Source organism: Cydia fagiglandana, chromosome Z, assembly GCF_963556715.1.
Source record: "Cydia fagiglandana chromosome Z, ilCydFagi1.1, whole genome shotgun sequence".
In the NCBI taxonomy this organism is placed as follows: domain Eukaryota; kingdom Metazoa; phylum Arthropoda; class Insecta; order Lepidoptera; family Tortricidae; genus Cydia; species Cydia fagiglandana.
The window spans coordinates 13,896,493-13,922,163 of NC_085959.1; the positions used below are offsets into that span (position 1 = coordinate 13,896,493).

General features: G+C 38.8%; 1 protein-coding gene across 1 annotated transcript; it reads left to right on the plus strand.

The window, feature by feature from the left end:
* The first annotated feature begins 476 nt into the window (after positions 1-476).
* On the plus strand, positions 477-24,245 carry LOC134679190 (sodium channel protein Nach-like). Its single transcript, XM_063538066.1, has 12 exons — positions 477-909; positions 2,786-2,882; positions 3,938-4,047; positions 4,785-4,950; positions 6,041-6,201; positions 6,550-6,682; positions 9,755-9,919; positions 17,663-17,774; positions 18,104-18,154; positions 18,448-18,583; positions 20,959-21,065; positions 22,336-24,245. Exons 1-12 carry the CDS (start codon positions 728-730, stop codon positions 22,575-22,577), a joined length of 1,662 nt encoding a protein of 553 aa, XP_063394136.1. The 5' UTR covers positions 477-727; the 3' UTR covers positions 22,578-24,245.
* The last annotated feature ends 1,426 nt before the right edge of the window (positions 24,246-25,671 follow it).

Genomic DNA, 25,671 nt, shown 5'->3' on the forward strand with positions numbered 1-25,671 from the left:
ATTCCGACAAAGAACTCATTTCCTGTCAAGAATTACCGAAAGTTCTTTTAAATCTTGTGACAATTGTCATCCTCATCATCAGAAACTTCGCAAGAGGAATACCTGTTTTTTGCCGATATAATAAAGTTTCTTTAAATAATGCAATGATGGTGGCAAACAGGAATACGGCCCGCCCGATGGTAAGTGGTAACCGTAGTCCATGGATGACTGTGACGTCAGCAACAGTGACATTTTATAACGGTCGAACCTGTCACCGTGGTGAAATAGGGCCCAGGCCGCGTAGCCAACATGCTAATCGCTATCGCTCCGAAGCGAACGAAACGTAACTGTCACTATCACACTATTATGGAAGAGTGATAGAGAGACACAAAGCGTTTCGTTGTCGTAGCAATAGCGATTGTCACCTTGGCCAGGGCCTATAATAAACGACATTTGTTTGAGCTTGCATATCTAATTTGGAGATCTATGCTTGCTTATAATTACTGGCTCGTGTGTTCAATAGTTGACGTTTCACGACCATTCGTCACTTTAAGCCCGCAATAGACGTGCACGCGACCTGCAATATTTCCGTCTGAACTCAATTCATGGGTTTAACTTGTTCACAAATCTAGACTTTATTGTATAGTACCATATTAATTGACTCGGCATTAATCTCTTACCCGCGTTACTCAGTTGTTTTATTAGAAACAAAGTGAGCAAAGCACTTCATTTAAGCTCCGGTCTAACCATGGTGCGCTACGGCGGCGGGGACACGGGACTGAAAGCAAAGGAATCCGTGAACGAGAACCATTGGTTTGAAAAACCACCGAAAAGGGGATTCCTAGCTAGCAAATTCGTTGAGTTTTGCAACAGAACAGATTTGCACGGTTACAAGTATATTGTTATGGAGGATATTAATATGCCGGAGAGGTTTGTTTACATTTTTTGATTTAACTTGATGAAAAATTGAAATGTTAAATTTACAATTTTTGGACAGCCATTTAGGTATTTAGTTAATTGTGAAAATGTGTTTAACATGGTTATTTTTTAAAAAGAACTTTTGAAAGAAAAACTAAAAAAATCACATAAGTACAATAGTTTACTCAAGCAATTTTAAATTCACAATGAACATCCGCCACGGTCAAGAGAAATAAGTACCTAAGCAAAGAGTGCTAATTCCGTTTTCTTAATTATATCTGGTTGTATTGGAGGTAGGTAATATAAAAAGTAGGTATTGCTGATAAGTTTAAAACTTGCTTAGAGCTTAATACTTATGCTTAAATTTTATCACAAATAAGTTTTCATACAGCTCGGTTAAAACTTGTTATAAATAGTTTTTTATCTTTGTATCGAGTGAGCACTCTTCTATGCTTAGGTACCTACATACTTATTCCTCTACGGCCCCGGCAATTAAGGTGCCTAAATTTGATCGGATGTCCTGCCTTGATGGAGTTATCGGAGCCGGGTCGGTAACTAGGGTTGCGGACCAAAAAATAAGTAGGTACCTATAAGTAGATATATATATACATATATTATTTTTTCTCTTGGTTTGTACTTTGATACCTAAATCTATGTAAGCGTTTCGGTAGGATTAACTAGTCCAGACTAAAATAATAAGTTTTTCTCATAATAGATTAGTATCTATTTTTTTTGCAGTAGGTACCTATTTGACGATCTCTCCTTTTTTTTAAGTTTCGCACTGTTATTTCTTTAGTTATACTTTCTTTACTTAGTGCTTATTGTCAACAAAACTATTAACATAGCACCGCTGCATACAAACGTGAATGCAGTGCTGCAAAGCGCTGCTGACTGTATATTATACTTGTGTAGGTATTTAATTTATTTAATGTATGTTTACAATAACACTTATTGAATTAGGTAGTGAAGGTAAGTATATTGATTGTTTTTCAATTACCCATTATTATTTTATTGAGGTATTTCCCTTCTGGAAGAGATCACTCATGAGAGAGTTATGAGCGAAAGTCCGCAAGTTGTTTACTTTACTTATGTACAGTCAACGGTAAAAATATGGGTGTACAAATCATTTCAAAAATATGTCCCATAACTCTTATGTCAGTGAATTAAGAACTATGGGACATATTTTTGAGTAAGTTGTCTACGCCCATATTTTTACCGTTGACTGTAGGTACCTATTTACCTTGTTTGGGCCATTACTTTAAATTGTCCAAGGCGTGTAAGGTTTTTTTTTATATTTTGTTGTTTTGTCACACGAAATGCTAGAAGAACCCAAAAGGCAAATTATTCCCGAACTCCGTCTGGCAACCCTAGGCTAATTGAAATAGCTACCTATACCGCGAGCAATAAAGTAAAACAGCAGAAACCAAATGCCTACACGTATAACATCGTTTTTACGTTGAAATGTACATATTTGTCAGATATAATTATGACCATTCCCTCAGCTATTCGGTTTTGCTGGCTAATTATGTAGACGTAGCAGTTTAATACACAAGGAGTAGGTACCTATCTTTAAAAATGGATTAAGCTCCACTTGCACCATTCCACTAACCCGGGGGTAACCGGTTAAACCTGGAGTTACCATGTTTGTCAGTCTTTTTGACAATGGGTTAACGGTTTAACGGGTTAGTGGGGTGCAAGTGGCGGTGGGAAAATTACATAAAAATGTTTTGATATCGGCTTTGTCTAATGTCTTCTCTAAACATGTCATGTTTATTTTGTTGTGTTTTAAGTAATCGGGAACTTGGTCCCGAAATGGTTATGTTTGTGTAGTTTCGATGGAAAGATATATCAATTTGATTAAGATGATCATTAAGGCAGTGTTCTGTAGAAGCCTGTGGGCGCTGGCGGTGGTTTTGAGCGTCGGCGTTGCGGCTTACTTCGTCGTCACCGCCTACCGTTGGTACGCTCGGAATCCTATCGTCACGGTAATTCATTTATTATATTTATTTATTTTATATTCATTTATTTATATAGTAGCAAAGTAAACGTTAACTAATTTCTTAAGAAAAAGGAAGGCAGGATATTATCAAGGCTGTAGTAATAGACCCTCTAAATATTCATATTTGTAAAATCTTACTTATCTAGAAAAATATTTAATTAATTAACTGAATATTATTCTAGAGACCATTAAAAATATAAAAAAACGAATCTTGACTTCATGGACTACTAACATGGACAATGGTGCGTGACCGTGCGAGAGTGCCGCGACTAAAAAAAAATATCTGTTGGGTTCAGAAAATGGGCCCCAAATCTGGCGAATGCGCCGCGAACTATCACCCTATAAATAGTTTCATGGAGATTTCGCGTTCTATGCGTACCTTGCATAAGTTGTTGTAATAAGGCTTAATTAGCGTGCGCGTGAGTGTATTTTTAAAGGTTTAGACAGTTACGTTCATTCATATTAGTCCGTAGGGTAATCATCCTCTATGCATCCACTATTACAGAAATACTTAAGCGTGGTGAGTGTCCGCGAGGAAAAATCGACCAATCGAAATCAATCAATATAGGGGGCCTAGTAACTTAAATAAAACATTTTCACGTGTTTGTCGATGTACGATTGTCATCTTGGCCGTGTTACAAAGAAACGTGACCAATCGCTCTGATGGATATTTACCCTTATATGTGTCGCAGTAAGATAGATAAAGCCGTTATATAGTTATAACTCTAGGGATATATATAACTATGTTACGTCATATAATTATATCCCTAGGGTTATAACTATATAACGGATATATCTATCTTACTGCGACATATGTACTATGCTGTATGTATACGAAATTCGTATTACGAATGTGTCCTAAACAATTTATATAAACAGAAAGGGCCTGTTGCACCAACCACAGTTAACAGACTGATCAACGTCATGCAGCAGAGATCTATGAAACTTCCCAATACAATGCAAATACTGCGAAAGCTTTAGCGGTGACAGGTTTGGTCCAATCTACCCTAAGTATATGTATTTGATATATTGCTTTTGCAGGTGATCGAGAGCACTCACGGTCCCGTCTGGGACGTGCCATTTCCAGCTGTCACTATTTGTGATTTGAATACCATTTCTCGGAGAGCGGCAAAGGAGTTCGCCGCAAATGTGTCGGTATCTGTAGTTAGGCAATAACATGTTAAGGAGGTGAATCATGCTTCTATTCGCAGAAGTAATTAAGCAGACGAGATGATCTAAACGCTTTTATTATCTTGATCATAAAATTGTATTCAGATCATATTCGCATGGGTCGTCAGTTTAGCTGCTTTTTGCTGCTGACTCCTTGTATTCAGGATTTTAACGTATTCACCGTTTAGATATATGATAGTTAGGACATATGTAATTTACTTCTATATCTGGTGAGAACACTTGAATTAGCGCATAAAAACATTGATTTGAAGTCATCCTTAGCTGTCGGTTCAGGCCGCGTAGCCAACGTGCCAATCGTTACCGCTAAGTTAACTTTAGCGTATCATAGTCATCTCTCTATCTTTAGTGTGATAGTGACAGTTGCGTTTCGTTCGCTACGGAGCACGAGTGCACGTTGGCTACGCATTCAGTTATTAAAGCTATTAAATAACGGTGTCACGGGCAATAAATATTGGAAAAGTGCCTAGTCAAGTAGTCACGACCCTTCTACCGAATCGGCCCAATTTGAACAATGCTTATAAGATATCATAGCGATACGATATCGATCTGTCAGTGCCTAAAGTGACATAATGCCACCAAAAACGTCACTTTTGAGTCTTTTGACACTGATAGATCGGTATCGTATCGCTGTGATATCTTATGAGCATTGCTCGAATTGGGTCGATAGAGGATATTAGTTTCCTTGCCTATATTTCAGGACCCTCCCTCCGAACATCACCCCGGAGAATGTGTTCGAGTACCTTCGCTGGGCTCCCCTCCTTCATTCCTCGTTCCAAGCCAATGAGACACAAAAATGGATGTTGAGCAAGCTACAAGATGTGCTAGATCTCAATAAAATTACAACGGAAACACTTTTTGCAAGTGTAAGTCGTTTCATTTGTTAGTAAAATAAATGAATATTTTTTTATTTATTCCTTACATTCTTTATTAAAGTCAATCAATAGTCATTTTAACAAATAAGATCTTTTAACACGCAGTTTAAAGCTTTAAAGTATAAAAAAAACTCCTAGCAAAGGAATAACAAGCAAAATTTATTTCTCTTCCAGAGTTTAAGTTTATAATAAAATATAAATTAAGTGGTCGGTATTCTTAATTAAATTCAGTTAATTACTCATTAGAAAAAAATATCTCTGTGAACCTATTTTTTTTCGTAAAATATAAATTACAAGGAAGAACCGTGAAAGTATACTAAACTTTTTTCATTAAAGTACTTAAGTAGGTTGTAATATAATCTCATTAAATATACGCTCGTAAACATCTGTTCACTCAATCAAATTCTGAGAAGCACTTTATACGCTCTCTGGCTCGAAGAGTTTCGTACACAGACTTATCAATGTAAGTAATACCTGACCTACCTATGTACATTACTTTTATCTTTAGGTATTAAGATATAGGTAGAAGATTTATAAGCCTCCCGCTTCTACCTGCTTTTAACATTCCGAGCAGGATCGTGAATACTAATTAGGTTCTTATCTGCGTGTGTGTGTTACTAAATGCTACACGTAACCGATTTAAAAAATACCAAAAATTCATAACAAGTATACTTTTTTAAAACTAAGTGCCACTAACAACAGCAAATGTAACGATTGTGTCAATTTCTTTGTGCCACAATTAGTCACATCACAGATAAAGCAATTGAAAATGGCGCGTTATATGCATTATAAAGGATGGCTAAAAAATAACTCATTCCCGTTGCCAGGTACCCCGAAATCGCGAAAAAAAACTTTATCCTCCCATACAAAATGGACTAGCCAAAATCGTATGAAACAGCCGAATCTTTTTTTCGCGATTTCGAGGTTGGTAATAAAAGTTGCTCAGTATAATCCCAAAACCTCCCTGGCAACGGAAATGCAGTTATTTTTTAGCCACCGGGTATAGTGAACAAGACTTAGCGCCTATGTTCATATCATGTAGGTATAGGTGTATCATGTATCTTTCCCTGCACGTTTCCAGATGTCGCCAGTGTCCTCTTGTGGCCAGTTGGTACAGCGCTGCATGTGGAAGAACACCGTGTACCGCTGCGAGATGCTCTTCCAGCAGGTGTTCACGCAGCTCAACCTGTGCTGCGCGTTCAACTACTTTGCGGTCAACGTCTCTCTCAACACATTGCATGCGTAAGTATGTACCTATAACCATCCATCCATCCAATCCACCCAACATCCATCCACCATCCATCGAGTGCGCTGACTTCTGGCCGAAGTTCCGGAACAAACTGTCCAATCAGACGATTCGCCTAAATAGTTTAGGTAAATATGTATATAGTGTAGTGGGTATATGTTAGTCTGTTTAAGGACTTTAAGGTATGTGTACTCGTAATATGGGCCTTCTTCTTTGATTTAAAGTGTGGTTGAAATTACTGGAAATTCCTTATTGTTGTTTTTTATTGAGTGGCCAGCAGTAAGTGAAAGACAACTTCTTTCTTCACAGCTGCAAATGTTAAGGTATATTTAATCTGTGAACAGGACCAACGAGTTAGGCAAGCAGGTGGCGCCACGCCGCGTGGCCTCATGTGGCTACCAGACCGCGCTCACCGTGCTCATCAACACCGCGCCTGACGACTACTACAGCTCTGCGGTGGCCTCGCAGGGCGCGCTGGTGCGTGTTGTGTGTCCTACTCACTTACTCACCATACCTCACTCACTAGCGAATTGCCTCATGCCTGTGATATGGCTCCTCTACACGATGGGCCAACGCCGGCCACTCCAAGGGACGCAGCCATGCGGTAGAGTGAGATAGCAATATCACTTGCTCCCTCTAACGCATAAATGCGTCCCTTGGAATGGCTGGCGTTGGCCCATCGTGTAGAGGAGCGAACAGATACCCACACGAACCCTGAAAACTAACTACACCTATATAAATCCTATCTGGCTTTAAACCTAAATAAATCCTATCTGGCTATGATTTAAATAGAACCGTTGTCAATATTCTAACTGTCCAGTATTACCTATTTATCACTTCAGAGTCAGACGAGGAAGTTAAACACATTACAATAATATCAATGCTATCCGATTATTGGATCTAATCTGATTATTAAGCACCTTCGCATTGCCTTTGAATCAGTGTCAACTAGGTGGCGTAAATATTTACCCACAGCAAATCATGATACTTACTTGTAAATATGTAGATACCTACCTTTCTATTGATAACTATTAATCCCCACTAGGTATTTTTTCAAACGGCTGATTATGTTCGTAAATCGAAAACGGGAAGTGATAAATTTTTGTTCTACTCGTAACATCGTTGACCTCTGCGCTGCTGCCGCGCGCAACCCCGCTAAAGTAACAGTAAGAATAATTTTTAAGAAAAAAAACCGACTTCTATGGGGCCCGGTGAAAAATTATGGTAGATGGTGCACTATGTAGAAAAGGAGGTAAAACCAGTACTTTCTAGTAGCATTTCGTTTCCGTAAGGGTCGTAGTTCTAGCCTAACCTAACCCACTTCTCTGATTGCAGTTCGGTTCTGTTCGGTTCGGTTTGGCATCATCATACTATATACCTACATTTTATGGTAGGTAATCATAGCGGTTTATTTAGTTTAGGTATCATAGTGATTTTCCGCGGGTCCGAGTCCGGGTCCGAGTCCGGGTCCGAGTACGGGTCAGAGTCCGGGTCCGAGTCCGGGTCCAAGTCCGAGTCCGAGTCCAGGTCCGGTTCCGATCCGGGTACGAGTCCGGGTCCCAGTCCAAGTCAAAATCGAAATTCGAAATCACCAAACGTGTACTATGCGTCGTTGAAGAGTTCTGTTCTGATCATCATCAGCAGTTCCACTTCATCAAATGCGACAGTTTTTAATGAAAATGCTTGATTTTATGATGAAAATACAGAAAATTCTATACGTATGCCTTTAAGATTTAAGGAGTTCCCTCGATTCCTTATGGATCCCATCATCAGAACTCGAGCTTGACAGAAATGTGGCTTAAAAACTAAACTTGCTTAGCAAACATAACGAAGAGGACAAATCGCCAAACGTGAACTATGCGTCGTTAAAGAGTTCCGTTCTGATAATCATCAGCAGTTCCACTCCATCAAATGCGACAGTTTTGAATGAAAATGCTTGATTTTCTGATGAAAATACAAAAACCTCTATACGCATGCCTTTAAAATTTGAGGAGTTCCCTCGATTTCTCATGGATCCCATCATCAGAACTCAAGCTTGACAAAAATGTTGCTTAAAAACTTAACTTGCTTAACAAACATAAAGAAGAGGACAAATCGCCAAAGGTGAACTATGCGTCGTTGAAGAGTTCCGTTCTGATCATCATCAGCAGTTCCACTTCATCAAATGTCACGTTTTTGAATGTATATGCTTGATTTGTTGATAAAAACACAAAAATCACTATATGTATGCCTTTAAGATTTGAGGAGTTCCGTCGATTCCTCATGGATCCCATCATCAGAACTGGATTTTGACAAAAACGGGACCAATCTGTATGCATATACATGCAATCAAAAAAAGAATTTTTAAAATCGGTCCAGTAATGACGGAGATATGGAGTAACAAATATAAAAAATAAAAAAAATAAAAATAAAAATAAAAAAAATAAAAATAAAAAAAAACATACAACCGAATTGATAACCTCCTCCTTTGGGATTTGGAAGTCGGTTAAAAAGAAGAAAGATCCCTACAGTGTAAAAATCGCACTGAATAATGACAATTAATTTCTTCATAATCAAAGTCCTGCCATAACAGATAACGAGGTTTTAACTTCATTAATTAGATGTCGCAGGGTGGCCATGATTATAAATAATTAAATTTGTCCTTAGCAAAAAAGTTAAAAACAGGGAAACCTTGTGATTGTTGTACTTAAATACGATGGTGAATGGTCCATTATCATTTACTGAGTGTGTTTGGTTGGTGCTGCTCACGTCTAGTGAATATTAGACCTGGTAGTAGCGTGATAGCTGGAGATATTTTCAAGTGTAACCAGCCGTGGGTCGCTCCGCAATTTCGTTGCCTCGCTACAAGTACATGCGGCTCACACCAATTTTGGTGTCTAGCCCTAGCCATAGTAGTTGCCGCGCACCGCTACGGAACGAACGCCAGCTCGCGCTTGTGCCACCTAGCGGTCATATCTGTCGTAATAGACGCGTTTTGTTAGAGAGTGAACCTTCTGGACCTAATATGAGTCGCTTAACTTCAAACTCGGGTAAATCCATCTGTCAGATTGTGCGATTTTGGTATTAAGAAAAGGTAATAGGGTAGATATTTGCTGAGAGGGTCGAATGGATTTACCCGAGTTTGAAGTTCAGCGACACATATGTAATACCAAAAAGAATAGATAGTATAGAGGGGTCCTGTCAAAGTAAATTTTGTAGTCACGGTACATTTACTGCCATCTATCGACACACGATTAAAACTTAAAATAAAATTGAAAATGTATAAATGAATTAAAATATGTTTACGGATATATGATTATTAATTTTTATTGTTCCACAATGACCCATGTTCTTTCACTGATACGTGTTAAAATTGTTAAATATCAAACGGTGTCGCCAACGCCATCTAAACGACAATAGGCCAAAGGTATATGGCGCCATCTATTCGACAGTGACTTTTGCTTGACATCCGAGGCACGTTTTTTTCTTAGACTTTATTTATCTTATACTGAGTTATATATATCTCTGGTAATACTAATTATTTATTCAGTGGTGTAACGTTATGGGCAGGTGTTGATAGACGACTCGTACAACTTGCCGGACCTGGACTCGCAGGCGCGCATGGTGAACCCGTCCACGGAGGTGCTGATATCGTTGTCGCCCGAACGCACATATGCCACGCCTGGCATCAAGTCCTTCATACCGGAACAGCGGCAGTGCTACTACAACGACGAGGTAACGCTGCGTCTTACGTAAGCAACCAACTCGCGACGCGGCGCGGCGCGGCGGGTCCAAGGCGTTCCCGTTCGCAACGAAATCGCCCACGTAGGACACTTTTATAGGTATCAAAGGATTGATTCACCCCGCGCCGCATCGCTTCACTTTGCGTTCGCGTGCTGTTCGCCTACGTAACAAGTATAATGACAGGCCTATTCGAACGCAACCTGATATCAGAATTATATCTAAATGATGTTAATTAGTCATGGACAAAGTGCCAAAAATATTTATAGGTGTACGATCTTCTTGCCCAAAAATTAAGGTATTGTGTACATATTTTTTCACTTTGTCCGCGTCGTTATTTAATATCTTGAGTGTACATGTATTGGCACGAGCGAGACGCACGATAACTAAATGACATTAATTAGATAAATTCTGATGTCAGTGAATCGGCATATACCTATAAAAGAAAACAATCATACTAAGTCTGGTAGTATACTCTACATTTAAGGTCTGTGCCTTCGGCTTGACCTTTCGGAGATTACCTGTCTTACCAATACATGCAATTGTGCTGAGTAGCTAACACCGGATCGAGTCTGCGAACGCGGCGCGGCCGCGCACGGGGTGCGGGACGCGCGGGGAGGGGCGCCGGCCGGCAAGCAAGCGACGAGTCGCGCGCGCTTCATCAGTACGCTGTTATTACCGCTACAGTGCGTTGTGTTGTGTATTTGCTAACGTTGTGTAACGTTCGTGTTGTGTTTATGAGAGTTTACGAGCGAAAACCGTAAGTAAATTTGGTTTTTATTGTTACCGTGATCGGGTCTGTTGAATTATAAATGGTTTGGTTTGCGTACGAATAATTTGTGACCGAGTTTTAAAGATTGTAGTTATTTATTTTCTGCATGTTCGTCGGAGACGTTTGTGTTTCTTGTTTTTTAGTGTTCTGTTAACAGATATATTCCTGTTTTTCTGTGATTTTTTCCTGCTTATAAGTTTATCTGTGCGAGTTGCGGTTATTAAGGCGATCTGAAATTGTCAATCATATAAAATCAAATTTTGGTCTGAGCACCAGCCCGATTTGGGGCGATACACGAGTCGTGAGTCGTCCCGACGACTGTTGATGGCCTGCCAGCCGCAGCGGCAGTAGCCTTGGGCTCGCCAGCCGCAGCCGCAGCCGTACGGCTCAAATTTTTGGCCGCAGCCGCAGCCGTGAGGCTCAAATCGAGCCGCAGTCGCAGCCGCATGGCTCGATTTGCCCCACACCCGCAATCACAAGGCTCGGTGTAACTCCCGTCTGTAGCCTGAAGGCATAGTTTGCTTTTAAAATCTAACTTCAAAATTGAAGTATTTAGTAATGTACTAGCACTGCAGCCGTTAACCTAACACCTAACAATTTTGACTTATGCTAAAAATGCACACTGTTTGCACATGTTTAATATGCCGTTGGCTCAAGGTGTGGTGATTTGCTTCGGACCTTGCAAGTGGGTGATTTAAACACATGCTTCCAGATGGCGGAGGCTGGTGACTTGGTGGCGCTAGGGGCGCTGTTGGATGAGCATGCAGCGACGCCGGAAGATGACTCCGTGCTGGAGAATTTGAAGCTCTTAGTGCAAGAGAACTACCCGGATGGCTGGACGGCGTGGACAGTTGTGAAGTCGACAATGGAAGATGCGAGCGAAGTCGATCCACAAATTTTAAACAAATTGCGTTTCGCGCTCCCAACGGTAGAGGTGATGAAGGCCTTTTTTCCAACTACGACACACGTATCCGAGAAAACTTTTCGAGATATGAAGATAAGAATGCTCCAATGGCCTTTTACACGGGCACTCATAATGGGACCTCCAGCCTTAGCTAACAGGATAAGAGGTTCCGCCGCGAAGACAGAGCTGTTTAATAAGGCGTTGACGGAATTAAAGCCTACATTCCTGAGTCGGAAAGAGGCCCTTAAAATCTTAAGACGGACGGAGTCGGATTCGGGGGAATCGAGCTCAGCGTCTCACAGTCAGCGCAGCGCAGCCAGTCACAAAAGACGACGAAGCATGTCGCGTTCTAGCGAACCAAAAAGGTCCAGGATAGACCTCTTGGAGGAAAAAGTCGATTGTATGTTCGCGGAGCTCTTGCACAGACTGGAAAAGAGAGAGGAATTGCCCCCTACTTTTTCAAATCGCGACCAACGCCGGTATAGCGAGTCCGAGGACGATATAGATGGTTTCTCAGGGGCCTCATCCGTAGCAGAAACCGAGCGTACAGAGGAGTCCTGGTGCCCACCGGATCCAGTTTCTCAGGAGGATTTTTTGCTACCAGAAGTTAGAGAGGAGCAGCCCCCTGTTCCCGAGCCGACGGCAGAAATTAAAGCCGAAGGAATGGCTTGCCAGAAGTTAGGTTCCAAGTCCTGGAATAAGATCAAATATAAGGAGGTAGAGAAGCGGTTAAAGGCAAGCCCAGTATTCAGCGGCTTAAAAGTCAACTCTCCGCTAGAGCGGCTGACTCAAAAGTCATTCACCTCGTCTTTGTTGTTAAGAATGGACGATGTGTTGGGTACTATTACCCACGGCCTCTTAAAACAACGTAAGGCGTTGGGGGAAGAGATACAGAAGGTCCTATCAAAAGATAAAGTTTTACTTGACGAGATGAAGAAAGCTCTGTCTAACCCGTCATCTCAGTTTAAGAGTACCTCAGACGATTTACTTCACCTGGCATGCGCTCGCAGGTCAGAGGCGATAGATTTGCGCAGAAAATATTTTAAAGCTGGGTCAGACTACTTATCAGGGAAGCTGCAGGATATACCGCCGTCAGAAGAATGCCTCTTTGACGAACGGAAATTGTCAGAATTTATAAAAGATGAAGGCGGTTTTTATAAAATATTTCCCTCAAGATCGGGCAAGTCTTACCATTTTACAAACCGGAAAATTGTTAAAAAGAACCGGAACACTTCAGAAACGGTTGCCACATCTCGACCTTCTAAGAGTTCGGAGCCAAAATGGAAGTCTCGACCAGGTGCTACCACCTCATCCTTTCGCAAGCGCCAGAGTGAGTCAACGAGTCACTCCAAGAAGTCGAACGACCGCACTCGCCGACACGGCAAAGTTCGACGTTTCTGAAGTGAGGTTCCAGGGAGGTCAGTTGCGAAATTACCTGCACGTTTGGAAGGACCTCGGGGCACCTCCCTGGATTTTAAAAACGATACAGGGTTATTCTATTCCATTCGTAAAAAAGCCACCGTCAATACCCTTCAACGAAAGAACCATAGAAGCCTTTTCAACCAAAACCTCAAAGTTAATGGAATCAGAGATAAAAAGTTTAATAGCCCAAGGTGTAGCCGAGAGAACAACAGAGGAAGCGGGTTTCCTGTCTCAAATTTTCCTCATTCCAAAGCAAAACGGCAAAATTCGTCAGATTTTCAACCTGAAGCGCTTAAACTTGTATCTGCAACCCAAAAAGTTCAGGCTGATAAACCAAAACAAGATTCCAGAGTTCTTACAGAACGGAGACTTTATGGGAAAGCTGGATTTGTCTCAAGCATATTTCCACGTGCCTATCAAAGAAAGCCATCGAAGGTTCCTCTGCTTTGCTTTCAAGGGTCAAGTATATCGGATGACCTCTCTCCCGTTCGGGCTTGCAACGGCACCGTTGGCATTTTCTCGTCTGAGCAACTGGGTAGCTGGTGTTATAAGGTCAAGAGACATACGGGTTCTGGTTTATCTGGACGACTTCCTTTTTGCGCATCAAAATCCAGAGGTTTTAAACGGTCACATAAAGTCAGCAATTCATCTATTAAGTCACCTGGGATGGACAGTAAATCGAGAAAAGTCAGTACTAGAAGCCACACAGCAGATGGAGTTTCTCGGTGTTCAGTGGGACACCTCGCAAAATCTGAAGTCACTTCCACAATCAAAGCGAAGCGACATTCAAAAAATTCTACAAAGGATGATGACAAGAAGAAGCTGGAATTGGAAAGAAGGATCTTCTTTGATCGGCAAACTAGGCTTCGCATCATTAGTGGTTCCACTGGGTCGCCTCTTCACGCGAAATTTGCAACGAGCCGGCCGACTTCTCTCCGAAGACCAGCCATCGACCAGACGACTAATGCCAGTGTCTGCCCTGATGGATTGCCAGTGGTGGCTAGAAAACTTGGAGAAACCCGGACGAATATTTCAAGAAGAACCCTCAATTTTTCTTTCTACAGACGCGTCAGATCTGGGTTGGGGCATTCAAATCAACGGAAAAACTCTAGAAGGCTTATGGACTCCAGCTCAGAAGCTATGGCACGTCAATCGCAAGGAACTTCACACCGTCCTAATAGCATTGGAGTGTTGTCAAACAACCATTGCCACGAAAACGGTAATGTTACAAGCAGACAATCGAACGGTGATATCCTATCTGAGGAATCAAGGAGGGACGAAATCGCTGACGTTGTTAGATCTAACGAAAAAGATATTAATGCTTGCTCAAGAGTTGAGAGTGACGTTAGTTCCGTTTTACATACCGGGTCGCTACAATGTCATAGCGGATTGCCTGTCGAGGAACAAGAGTTTGCCAGATTGGCATCTCAGTCAAACTGTGACAACTCGGGTGTTTATGAAATGGGGCATCCCACAAATAGATCTATTTGCGACATACCAGTCGAAAGTGGTACCGGTTTATGCAACGATGGATGCAAGGGACGATCAGGCGTTATTTGTGAATGCTTTCAGCAGGATATGGGACTACGAGCTGGCCTGGGTGTTCCCGCCTCCTCCTCTGGTACCAAGAGTGCTGCAGCACTTGAACAGGGCATCGGGGATTTATTTGCTTGTCGTTCCTCGGTGGGAGCATGTATTCTGGAGGGCAGATGTGAGGAGCCGAGCATTGGCGCCACCTTTTCGAATATGGAATCTGGACCAACATCTCACGGATCTTTCGACAAACAGGACTCCACCGGATGTAAACAATCTTCATTTGGAGGTTTGGAAGATACGGGGTGGAGTAAATTGATTAGCGGTTTAGATCCCGAAGATATCGACCTTCTTTTGACAGCCTGGCGTCAATCTACCTGGAAGACATACAGGTCAGCGTGGTCACAATGGAGGAGATGGTGTAATCAGAATGGAGTAGAGCCTAACAGGCCTCGGCCACAGCAGCTAGCGACTTACTTAGGATACTTGAATCGCTGCAAAAGATTGAGTTACCCTTCAATTCTAGTACAAAAATCGGCAATCGTATCATTATCTGATCCGGAACAGGAAATGAGGCTGTCTGCACATCCTTTGGTGAAATACATGTTGAAAGCGATAAGTTTAAAGCAATCCGCCTGCTCGAGTAATAAACGATCTAATTCTGTCTGGAATATTGAGGATATGCTCCAGTGGCTTAAGGATCACCCTCCAGATCCAGCGAGTATATTTCAAGTTTCTCGACATACGGCTATTCTCTTGTTACTGGCATCTGGGCGAAGGATCCATGATTTAACATTACTATCAATAGGTAGAGATTTCTTTTCCGATTCGAATACATCTATAATATTTTGGCCATCTTTTGGATCCAAAACAGATTCGGCTAGTAGGCAACAGTCAGGATGGGAGTTAAAAAGTAGAAACGACGAAATTTTGGATGTTGTTAGATGGGTTCGTCGTCTGATCTCTGTTTCTGAGGCTAGAAGGAAAAGTTGTCACGGTTTGGACAACTTGTTCATATCTACTAGGGGGGTAGTAAAAGCGGCGTCTCGAACGATTATCGCAGGTTGGCTAAAAGCGCCCTTCTCCGATCTTGGCATAAAATGTGGGCCTGGATCTATACGTTCGGCTGTAGCTTCATATGATTATCAAAATGAAATTCCACTTGATCGTATTTTGGAAAAAGGAAACTGGCGCGGTTCAGTCAACTTTTTCAAACATTACTGTAAAAAAGTGGATAAGTCAAAATATAGTATTGGCGGGGTGGGCCCTTTAAATGAGTCATTTAAAGCTGTTTAATAACATGGTTGTGTTACTTGTGTTTATTTGACTGATTACGTGTGTAAGTAGTAAGTAACAAGATCTCATAGGTAGTTACAATCTGTGATTTTATAAGGGTAGCTCTTAGAGCTGAATTAGAAAGTTTTTGTTATAAAAGATTAAGCCTTATAAGTGCTCTTATACTCATTAGTACACTTTATGTTTGTCAGAAGTCTGATTTTATTATTATTTTTGTTTCTTTTTGCTACCAGTCAGAGGTTGACTGAATGAGGTGGATCTCATTGTTAATACTGTTTCTTTCTGTTTTTGTTTGGTGTTTTTATATGAATAATAAGTCTTTTTATGGAACATTAATTGTTTTTATTATTTCTGAAAGTACATCAACCTATCAATTTTATTAAGGTCACAGTACGCTGGGGTCGCCGGCAGGAGATAAACACTTCTCCGAAAGGTCAAGCCGAAGGCACAGACCTTAAATATGACCGTTTTCCACCCCGAAGGGAAGAAAACGGATATTTGAGGTCTTGCCGAGGCTTGACCTGAGTAAGGGCCTTGCCGGCATTGAATGTAGGTACTGATGAAGCGCGCGCGACTCGTCGCTTGCTTGCCGGCCGGCGCCCCTCCCCGCGCGTCCCGCACCCCGTGCGCGGCCGCGCCGCGTTCGCAGACTCGATCCGGTGTTAGCTACTCAGCACAATTGCATGTATTGGTAAGACAGGTAATCTCCGAAAGGTCAAGCCTCGGCAAGACCTCAAATATCCGTTTTCTTCCCTTCGGGGTGGAAAACGGTCATATTAAATTATAATTTCATCGTAAGTACCTACGTTATCTTCTACTTCGTTCCATTTACTACAGACACTTTTCACTTTTTTACTTTAGAAATATCATGATCTGATATCGATTGACGATTGGAAACACTATGACGCACTTTACTGACGCAAATCTGAATATAGATTTTAATCTATTTAAAAATCAACCCCGCTATCTGCCCAAATCAACTGATACTAATTGATTCTAACGAAAAGAACATCTGAATTCAATTGATTGGGTTACCTTGCTAGTTAGTAGTATAGAAGATAGAAATCTTTGTTGATAGGTACTTGTGTGTTTCTCAGGACTCGGAACCGGTATTTTTCAAAAACCCCGAAATAGACCAATATTTTGAATTATTTTATGCTTTTTACGTAAGACTGGATTATGTATTTAGGTAACGAATTTGTGTTATCAGATTGTCCAATTAAAAAAGAAATAATAAACCAAAGAACGAAAAAGAACGTAATAATACCGGTATTTTTGTATGGAGCAAATACCGGTTTCCGAGCCCTGGTGTTTCTTTAAACGCTCTGTTCTGTTCTCGACGACTGTGTACAGCCGAAATTACATAATTATGTATATTTCCGTAAGTTGGGGGTTGCTTTCAAAGTAAATAAGTACGTTGACAAAAAAAAATATTACATAATCTATACAAAAATTTCTATACCTAAGTCAAAAGTAGGTACAATCACTTACCTAAAACAAAATTTATTATCCTCCAAATAGATTCCTTCTGCTGTGATACGTACACGCAAAAGTTTGATACAATTATTAACAATATGCCGCAATTATGTATACATATTATGTATTCACCTTTTAGAGCGGGGCAACCCATAAAATTCCCTGTTAAAATACATGACCCTGAAATTACTGAAAGCGATTGCCTTTATTTCGGTAACGATCGCTAAAAGCTTTTATTGCTACCTTATTCAATTACTTTGATATGGTATCAACATCAATAACTTCGTCATAGGAAAATACTTAGGTATGTCATCAATAATTTGACTTGTTCCAGCGTCAAATAAGCCAGTTCCGCCACTACTCTTACCATAATTGTATGGCTTTCAAGAAGGTGCAGTACATTAAGAAAACGTGTGATTGTTTGCCATTCTACTTTCCAACTACAGGTAAGCTCATACCTACTCAATTTATCTTCATTTTTCGGTCCCTACCTATTTAATTGTTGTTAAGTACTTAAATATTTATTATGATGTGTTATGTTAATATGTTGATTGTTAGATTTACCTCCTTATGATTATGGTATGCTTTCTAAAATGTCTTCAAATATTATACTTTCGTCCTCAAAAGGAAAAAACATAACCCTTATAGGATCACTCGTGCGTTTGTCTGTCCGTCTGTCACAGCCTATTTTATTATACTTTTTACGCCTCCTCTTATTGTAGACACACTAAGACTTAAGTATGTAGGTATAAAGATTATCCTACTTTGCTTTCAGATGATCATCGAAAATGTAATTTTAAGGACTTGGACTGCTTAGAAAAAATAGGTGAGCACGAACTGCCTTTAGATGCTAAACGTATGTTATATTTTATCATCGTGATTGATCATATCTTTCTGTGATAGAAAGCTACATATTAGAAAAATAACATGTAATTTAAAGGGTTTTATTACAAAAATCTAATGTGATCATTCATATTTTTACCTAGGTACTTATTCTCTACTCAATTTGAATATCGGCATAGCTTGTCCGCTTTTCTAAGATGAAGAACGCCATATTATGATGAACTTCATTTAAGAAATCGAACAGGCTGGTGTATAAAAAAGGCTTTGTTGTTGTAGGATCAACAAACGAAAGCGAGCCCGAGCCAGACGACGTTATGCAGTGCTTGCCAGAGTGCGAGCATTACGACTACCCGTTGGAAGTGGCCCTGGGCATGCTGGCAAAGCAATCCAAACTGAATGGGATCGCATTCTTGTTAGCACCTTTTTCATCAATACCTAGCTAGCTAGCGCTTGTTCACCCTATTATTATTTGGCTACAAATATAATGACCATCAAAAAATACTTTGGTACCCTAAATAAAAAAATCATGCTTACCAAAAAAAATTACTGAACACCAAAAAAATAAGGCCTAAAATTACAAATGTACCACCATTTTAATTACGACTGCACTTCAAATTGTATTCGAATACCAAATATATTGAATGATTACCAAAAATCATTAATGATCACCAAATCTTGAAGACCAAATAAATGCGATATTTTCACCTAAATAAACCACTATGATACCAAAAAATTTATACATATTACCAAATAAAGTAAAATGATGCCAAAATTACTAGCCCCTCCCGCTCAACCCCCGTACCCCGCACCGCATAACTTAGGTAGGCATACTGAAATGCTACTAGAAAAGTATGTTAGGTTAGGTTTGTACTGCTATCAGTTAAGTGGGCTAGGTTAACACTGCGATCCTTACAGAAACGAATTGCTACTAGAAAAGTGGGTTAGGTTAGGTTTGAACTGCGACCCTTACAGAAAAGAAATGCTACTAGAAAAGTGGGTTAGGTTAGGTTTGAACTACGACCCTTACAGAAACGAAATGCTACTAGAAAAGTGGGTTAGGTTAGGTTTGAACTGTGACCCTTACAGAAACGAAATGCTACTAGAAAAGTGGGTTAGGTTAGGTTTGAACTCCGACCCACACAGAAACGAAATTCTACTAGAAAAGTGGGTTAGGTTAGGTTTGAACTGCGACCCTTCCAGATAAGAAATGCTACTAGAAAAGTGGGTTAGGTTAGGTTTGAACTGCGAACCTTACAGAAACGAAATGTTACTAGAAAAGTGGGTTAGGTTAGGTTTGAACTGCAACCCATACAGAAACGAAATGCTACTAGAAAAGTGGGTTAGGTTAGGTTTGAACTGCGACCCTTCCAGATAAGAAATGCTACTAGAAAAGTGGGTTAGGTTAGGTTTGAACTGCGAACCTTACAGAAACGAAATGTTACTAGCTTTGCTTTAATAGGATAACAAGATTTAAAAATTTGGTTATAATTTTACATTAAAATGGAGTTCTAATTTTGGTGGTCATTTACTATTTTTGGGTTTACAATGATTATTTTGGTGTCATTTTATTTAATAGGATAGCACGATGTAAAAATTTGGTTATCAATTGACATTAAATTGGGGTTTGAAATTTGGTAATTATTTACAATTTTTGGGTTAATAATGATTAATTTGGTGTCATTTCCTTTAATAGGATAGTAAAATGTAATAAAATTGGTAATCATTTCACATTAAATTGGTGTTATAATTTTGGTGATCATTCATTATTTTAGGGTGGTAAAGTAAATTTTTTTGGTATTAAATTTTATTAAATCTGGTGATCAGTTAAATAGCAGCCTTATTATTTCTCGTCAAAGGCTTCGATGAACAAAGGAGAATTTTTTTTCGAATGAACGAATAAACTAATTCCATTATTTTCCATGTTCAACAAAGTGTATTTTCCATTTTACTAGAATTTAAAAACAATTTATTATACATGCGAATTTACTCGTTTCAATAAATAGAACTCTATAAATAATAAAACTCTATTTCGTAAGTACCTGCGTTTTTAGGGATCCGTAGTTTACTAGGAATTACGGCTATGGCAGCACACAGCTGCAAAAGTGCTTTCAGAATATTAAAGTCCATTCATATAGTATCCACGCAATATCGCAGCTCTCTGTAGGTACGTCTATTTGTCTGTCCGTCCGTTTATCCGTCCGCGGTTTAGTGGAAAAATAAAAACGACAAAAATAATTACTTATGCCTTTCTTTCTCTTTATTTGCTTTACTATCTTTATAAGTTAACTTCGAATGACAGGTCATTTAAAACAATACTTACAATAAACCTAAAACTAACAACTATTTAAACCACAGAATAAATAATAGTACTAAGTACAGAATACTCACTCTCTAACAAAACGCGTCTGTTACGATCAGCACAGATATGGCCGCTAAGCGTGGCTTATGGCAAACCCCAAAATTGGGGCCGCACGGATGTACTTTTAGCTACCTGTAGCAAAGCGACGAAATCGCGGAGTGAGACACGCCTGACTAAACTTGAAACTTTCTTTCTTGACAAAGTAGCTATCTACGCAATTGATAGATTAGCTAACACTTAGCATCCTTAGCATAAACTATACTATATATAACTAATTATTCACATTATTGGTTGACACAGTACGGTAATGAATGCGTGTTACAGGTGTCACGTAGCAGTGTTCATTACCTGCTCATATTAGTTGATTACACGCCCTCGGAGTGAGTGTAGCTCCTATTGTTTAGCTCACAGAGTCTGTTATGTTTCAGTAACGACGTCAATTTGGACAACCGTTCGCTGCTGAATGTGTTCTTCAACGACTTGGTCTCGACCAGATACCGCCGTGATGTTTATTTAAACTGGCAAAACATTCTTGGTTCGTATGCCTCTGATGATAGATTTATTGTATGCTTCTTAATAAATATTATACTCGCAATTTCAACACTATATAAAAGTGCTCTCACACAGCAGTTATATTATAAAACTTTGTGTAACAATGATATTAAATTAGCATTCAGTTTTTTGGCTGGAATTGCTTATTTTTAATATTTGTTCGGGTTTATTGCTTTACTGTGGCACTTAAAAGTACGTAACTATGTTAACTTTTTCTGGGTTGTTTAAAAGTAAGTAGGTGAGCAGAATACAAAAAATAAACCAACCGAGAAAAATACCTGTGACACAGCAACAAATTTTCGTGCTCATCACACAAATAAATGCCCTTACCAGGATTCGAACCCGGGACCACGGGCATCATATGGCACGGCAATCAATTATTTATATTTTTAGAAAGTGCGTAAAATTATAATTTCTTACGTTTTATAACTGCTGTGTTAGGGTCTCCTGGTAAGGGCATCTTATTTAAGATTTTAAATACCTACCTAGTTATATGCCAATCAAGAACACCCGCCCCAATTTGACATCGGTGACAGGTGCAACAATTGTAAAACATCACTGTTGCTGACGTCACATGCATCCATGGGCTACGGTTACCGCTTACCATCGGGCGGGCCATATTCCTGTTTGCCACCATCATAGTATTATTAAAAAAAACTTTTATTATATCGGAAAAAAACTTGCTAAGTTTATGACAATTGTCACAAGAAATACGACAGTGGTCACGAAATTATAATATAACTCATTTCCTGTCAAGAATTACCTACAATTCTTCTAAATCTTGACAATTGTCAGAAACTTCGCAAGAGAAATATCTGTTTTTTTCCGGTGGCAAACAGGAATACGGCCCGCCCGATGGTAAGCGGTAATCGTAGCCCATGGATGCCTGTGACGTCAGCAACAGTGATGTTTTACAATTGTCGCACCTGTCACCGATGTGAAATTGGGGCCTGGAATATTATAAGTGCAATAAAAATCATGTCAAGAAAATACTGATATGTTGTCATTTCACCTAGTTTCACAGTTTATGGATGTTTAGCAAAATTGCCAATACCTACACAAAAAATATTCGATAAAATGTCAACTTTATACGTACATTTTTTGAGTTGACATCTTATTGCAGAATGAATGTGGGTTGACACATTATTGCGTATCAGCATCCTATAGTGTAGATATTCACATTATTAGTGACTGTACTACTGATTAACTTAGGATTAAATTGACACCTTTTAATAACAAAAAGTTTTTTTTAGCTTCGTTCGGCGGCCTACTCAGTCTGATGCTCGGCTTCACACTAATATCCGGTTTTGATCTTATTATATTCTTCACCTTCAGAATAGCTTATGATGCATTGAAAACAATTTCCTCCAATGAAAGCCAGAAACAAGACTACACTAGCAAACGAGGGGAGCCCTCTTTCGCCACGAAAGAGTTATATGTTGGAAAACCATTGGAATGGGAAACGGAAAGGCGCTACGGAAATGTAAAGTACTGAAAAAGAAAGTACCTACGTCAATTTTTCTGAAAAATCTGTATCTGTTCTGTACTGTGCTTAGTATTAACTAATAAATAATGGTACAATGCCTCAGGGGCCTATTTTAGATTTAAGCTAGTTATTAATTTCGTTTAGTTGTACCACTGTATATATATTGTATGTAAATAAATGCTTTAAAAAAAAATTATTTAAAATAAAAAAAAAATCAATTTCTCTCATTGTACTTATAAGGTATTATTAAATATCGGACACGGACAAATTGCCAAAAATATGTACACACTACCTAAACTACCTTGATGTATGGGCAATACCGTCGTGTAGATATACATATTTCTGGTACTATATCTGTGTTGATATGTTTAGCATCTCCCAGTCTCCTGAAATAAATCAAAATACAGTTATAGATTGTAAATTACATAAATGTGAAGTTCGTTCGATAGAAAATCTAATTGGAATTATCTGGGCCGAAATACTATCAGGTCTCATCTCATCTTAAAATAATAAAATTTTATGTAGGTATTCCGGATTTAGATCAAAATGGTGTTTTGTAAACATCTCTCATAATCATAATTGCGTTCACGTTGGTAATACTTCATGGCATAGCAAAGGAAAAAAGCATTTGCAAAAGAAATGCTCATTGTTGCCAGGTTTGGTCAGACAACGCCCATGGGTTACCAAATTTTGAATGTCGATGTACCGGACGCTGCTTCTTATATAATAACGAACGTTGATGGTATAAAATTACGGCACACATAGTCTCACGGTACTTACGGACGTTCACTCCTAATAATGTATGACTGCTTTATTTACTAGGTACGCGTTTATTATTAGCGGTATCATAGTGCATAATAAATTGAAATAAAATTATTAAAACAACCTTTAATAGAAAAAAAAAACAATGTTACACCATAAGAATTGTGTCAAAGTATGTAAGCCTTAAATTACTTTACGATATTGAACCGTCCTCGCCATCGATACATTATTTACTTAACGAAACGTCAAAATGACTACAAAAGGACACACTATTATTATCATGCCGCGATCAGAAAGGGATTAGAAATGACAGATTTCCATACACTTACGTCTAAATCAATATGGATTGACAGCTATCTCAATCCCTTTTTAATTGCGATTCAGTATACTAACGGTTTGTTAGTTTTGACAAACGTTTACGAATAGATACTCTAACATGTGTGCGTCTGCGTTGGTATATGATGATGTGTCGAAAACAAAGAATATAATACTCACTAGGAGAAGAACGATAACTCCATACAAAAAAATGTCCCCAAACGTTTATACATTTATACTAGTAGCGCCTTCGTTGTGTACCAAACACTAAAGTTGACAACCGGTTTAGCCTGGCCGGTATTGGTATTATAGGTATATAGTAATTCTGTTAATAAACATATTTGTTATCTTCATATCACGAAATATATGAAAGATGCAAATAAACCCTTGTTTGTGGTATTATCAATTGATAATTATAGTTTTGTCACGAATAAAAACATTCTATTCTATTCTATTTAAATAAAAGGCATGTTTATATTTATAATATTGTATTATTTATTAAAAAAATGTTTTACTTATAGAAATATACACTGAAAACTGGCAACTGGCAACTTAATAAAAAATAGACATTAATAAAGCGCATTCACAAAATTTTCAGTATTATACAAATAACATTAGGCATGCCTACCTATTACACTTTACACACAGATACACTACACTTTACACACGGCATTTTACACAGATTTCTAACTTGTATTCATACATTTCTTCACGGTTAATTAATACGCTTTCCAGATGCGTTATGACTCGGTTCCTTCTGAACCCACTAAAGCTGTATAAATTTCACTCTGGTTGCTTCAACAGGCCTTGGTCGAAAATGCCTCGAATGGCTTCGCTTAAAAGTACAGAGGGTACGACTGTGACTGCCACCAGATTATGAAATACCTAAATAGATGTACTCGTAAATCTAAAATCTATAAGTAGTAGTCTGACTAGAGATTGTTTTATTTAATGCGTCACAGCAATACATAAAAACCAAGCATAAAATATCTGTTCTTTAAATAAATTGATTAGATGTAAAAACTGTACAAGGGTCCTACATCTAACGGTCAAGCCGAGCCGTTTCAAGGGCTGCCTAATTGATCTCGGTTTTATAAAGTGTTTAACTCTCTTGGCATTGTATGCCACTTTCTTACATGTCATACAATATTGTAATTTAGATTTTTATAGAAATACAAGCTTACTTAGTTATGGATCTCAAAAATATCTGTCTCGAGCAATATTTTGTCATAGTAGTAGTATAATCTTTGTTACATTAAGCCTTTACTTTTTAACTTGTTGTATGCTTGTTGCTATTTTTTACTCTGTGTCATACATAACACACACAAAACTTAACATCATCACGCTAAATGTTTTTAATCTAGTCCTATTCGAACGATTTATCAGAGTAAGCCTAAATGTTATACGTCTGTTACCTGCTAGTAATCTCAAGTACAAATCGAATATCGACCATATTTTATATCAACTTTACTTTAATCCAATTCACAGCAAAGTCATGTTATTAATTAATATGTGCTGGCACAAGTTGCGATTTCATAGTCACTGTAGTCACATATTACAAGGTGAAACAAAAATTATATGTATTAATACTCGTCCACTCATACCAGATAGCCGAGCTATGTACAACCAATGTAAAAATACTCTTAACACAAAAATCTTTTCTTACAACATGGACAGACAGTTTACTCTTTTTCGATTATGAATAGCGACGAAATTGCAGAAGATTTAGACTCTGTTATTAATATACCTTGTTATGAAATTCAAAGCCCGGACAACTGTAAAACTATTTTCAAGCAAAAACGGAATTTTAAAGTCTTAACCTATAATATTAGGAGTATCAATAAAAACTTTGACTTATTCCTCCTTAATCTATATCGAACGCAGGTTGAATTTGATATTTTAGTTTTTACTGAGTGTAGACTACAAGACTCTGCAATTATAGATCAAATCCCAGGATATTCCTCGTTTCATAGCACACATAATATAAATCATAATTTTTAAGAAAAAAAAACCGACTTCTATGGGG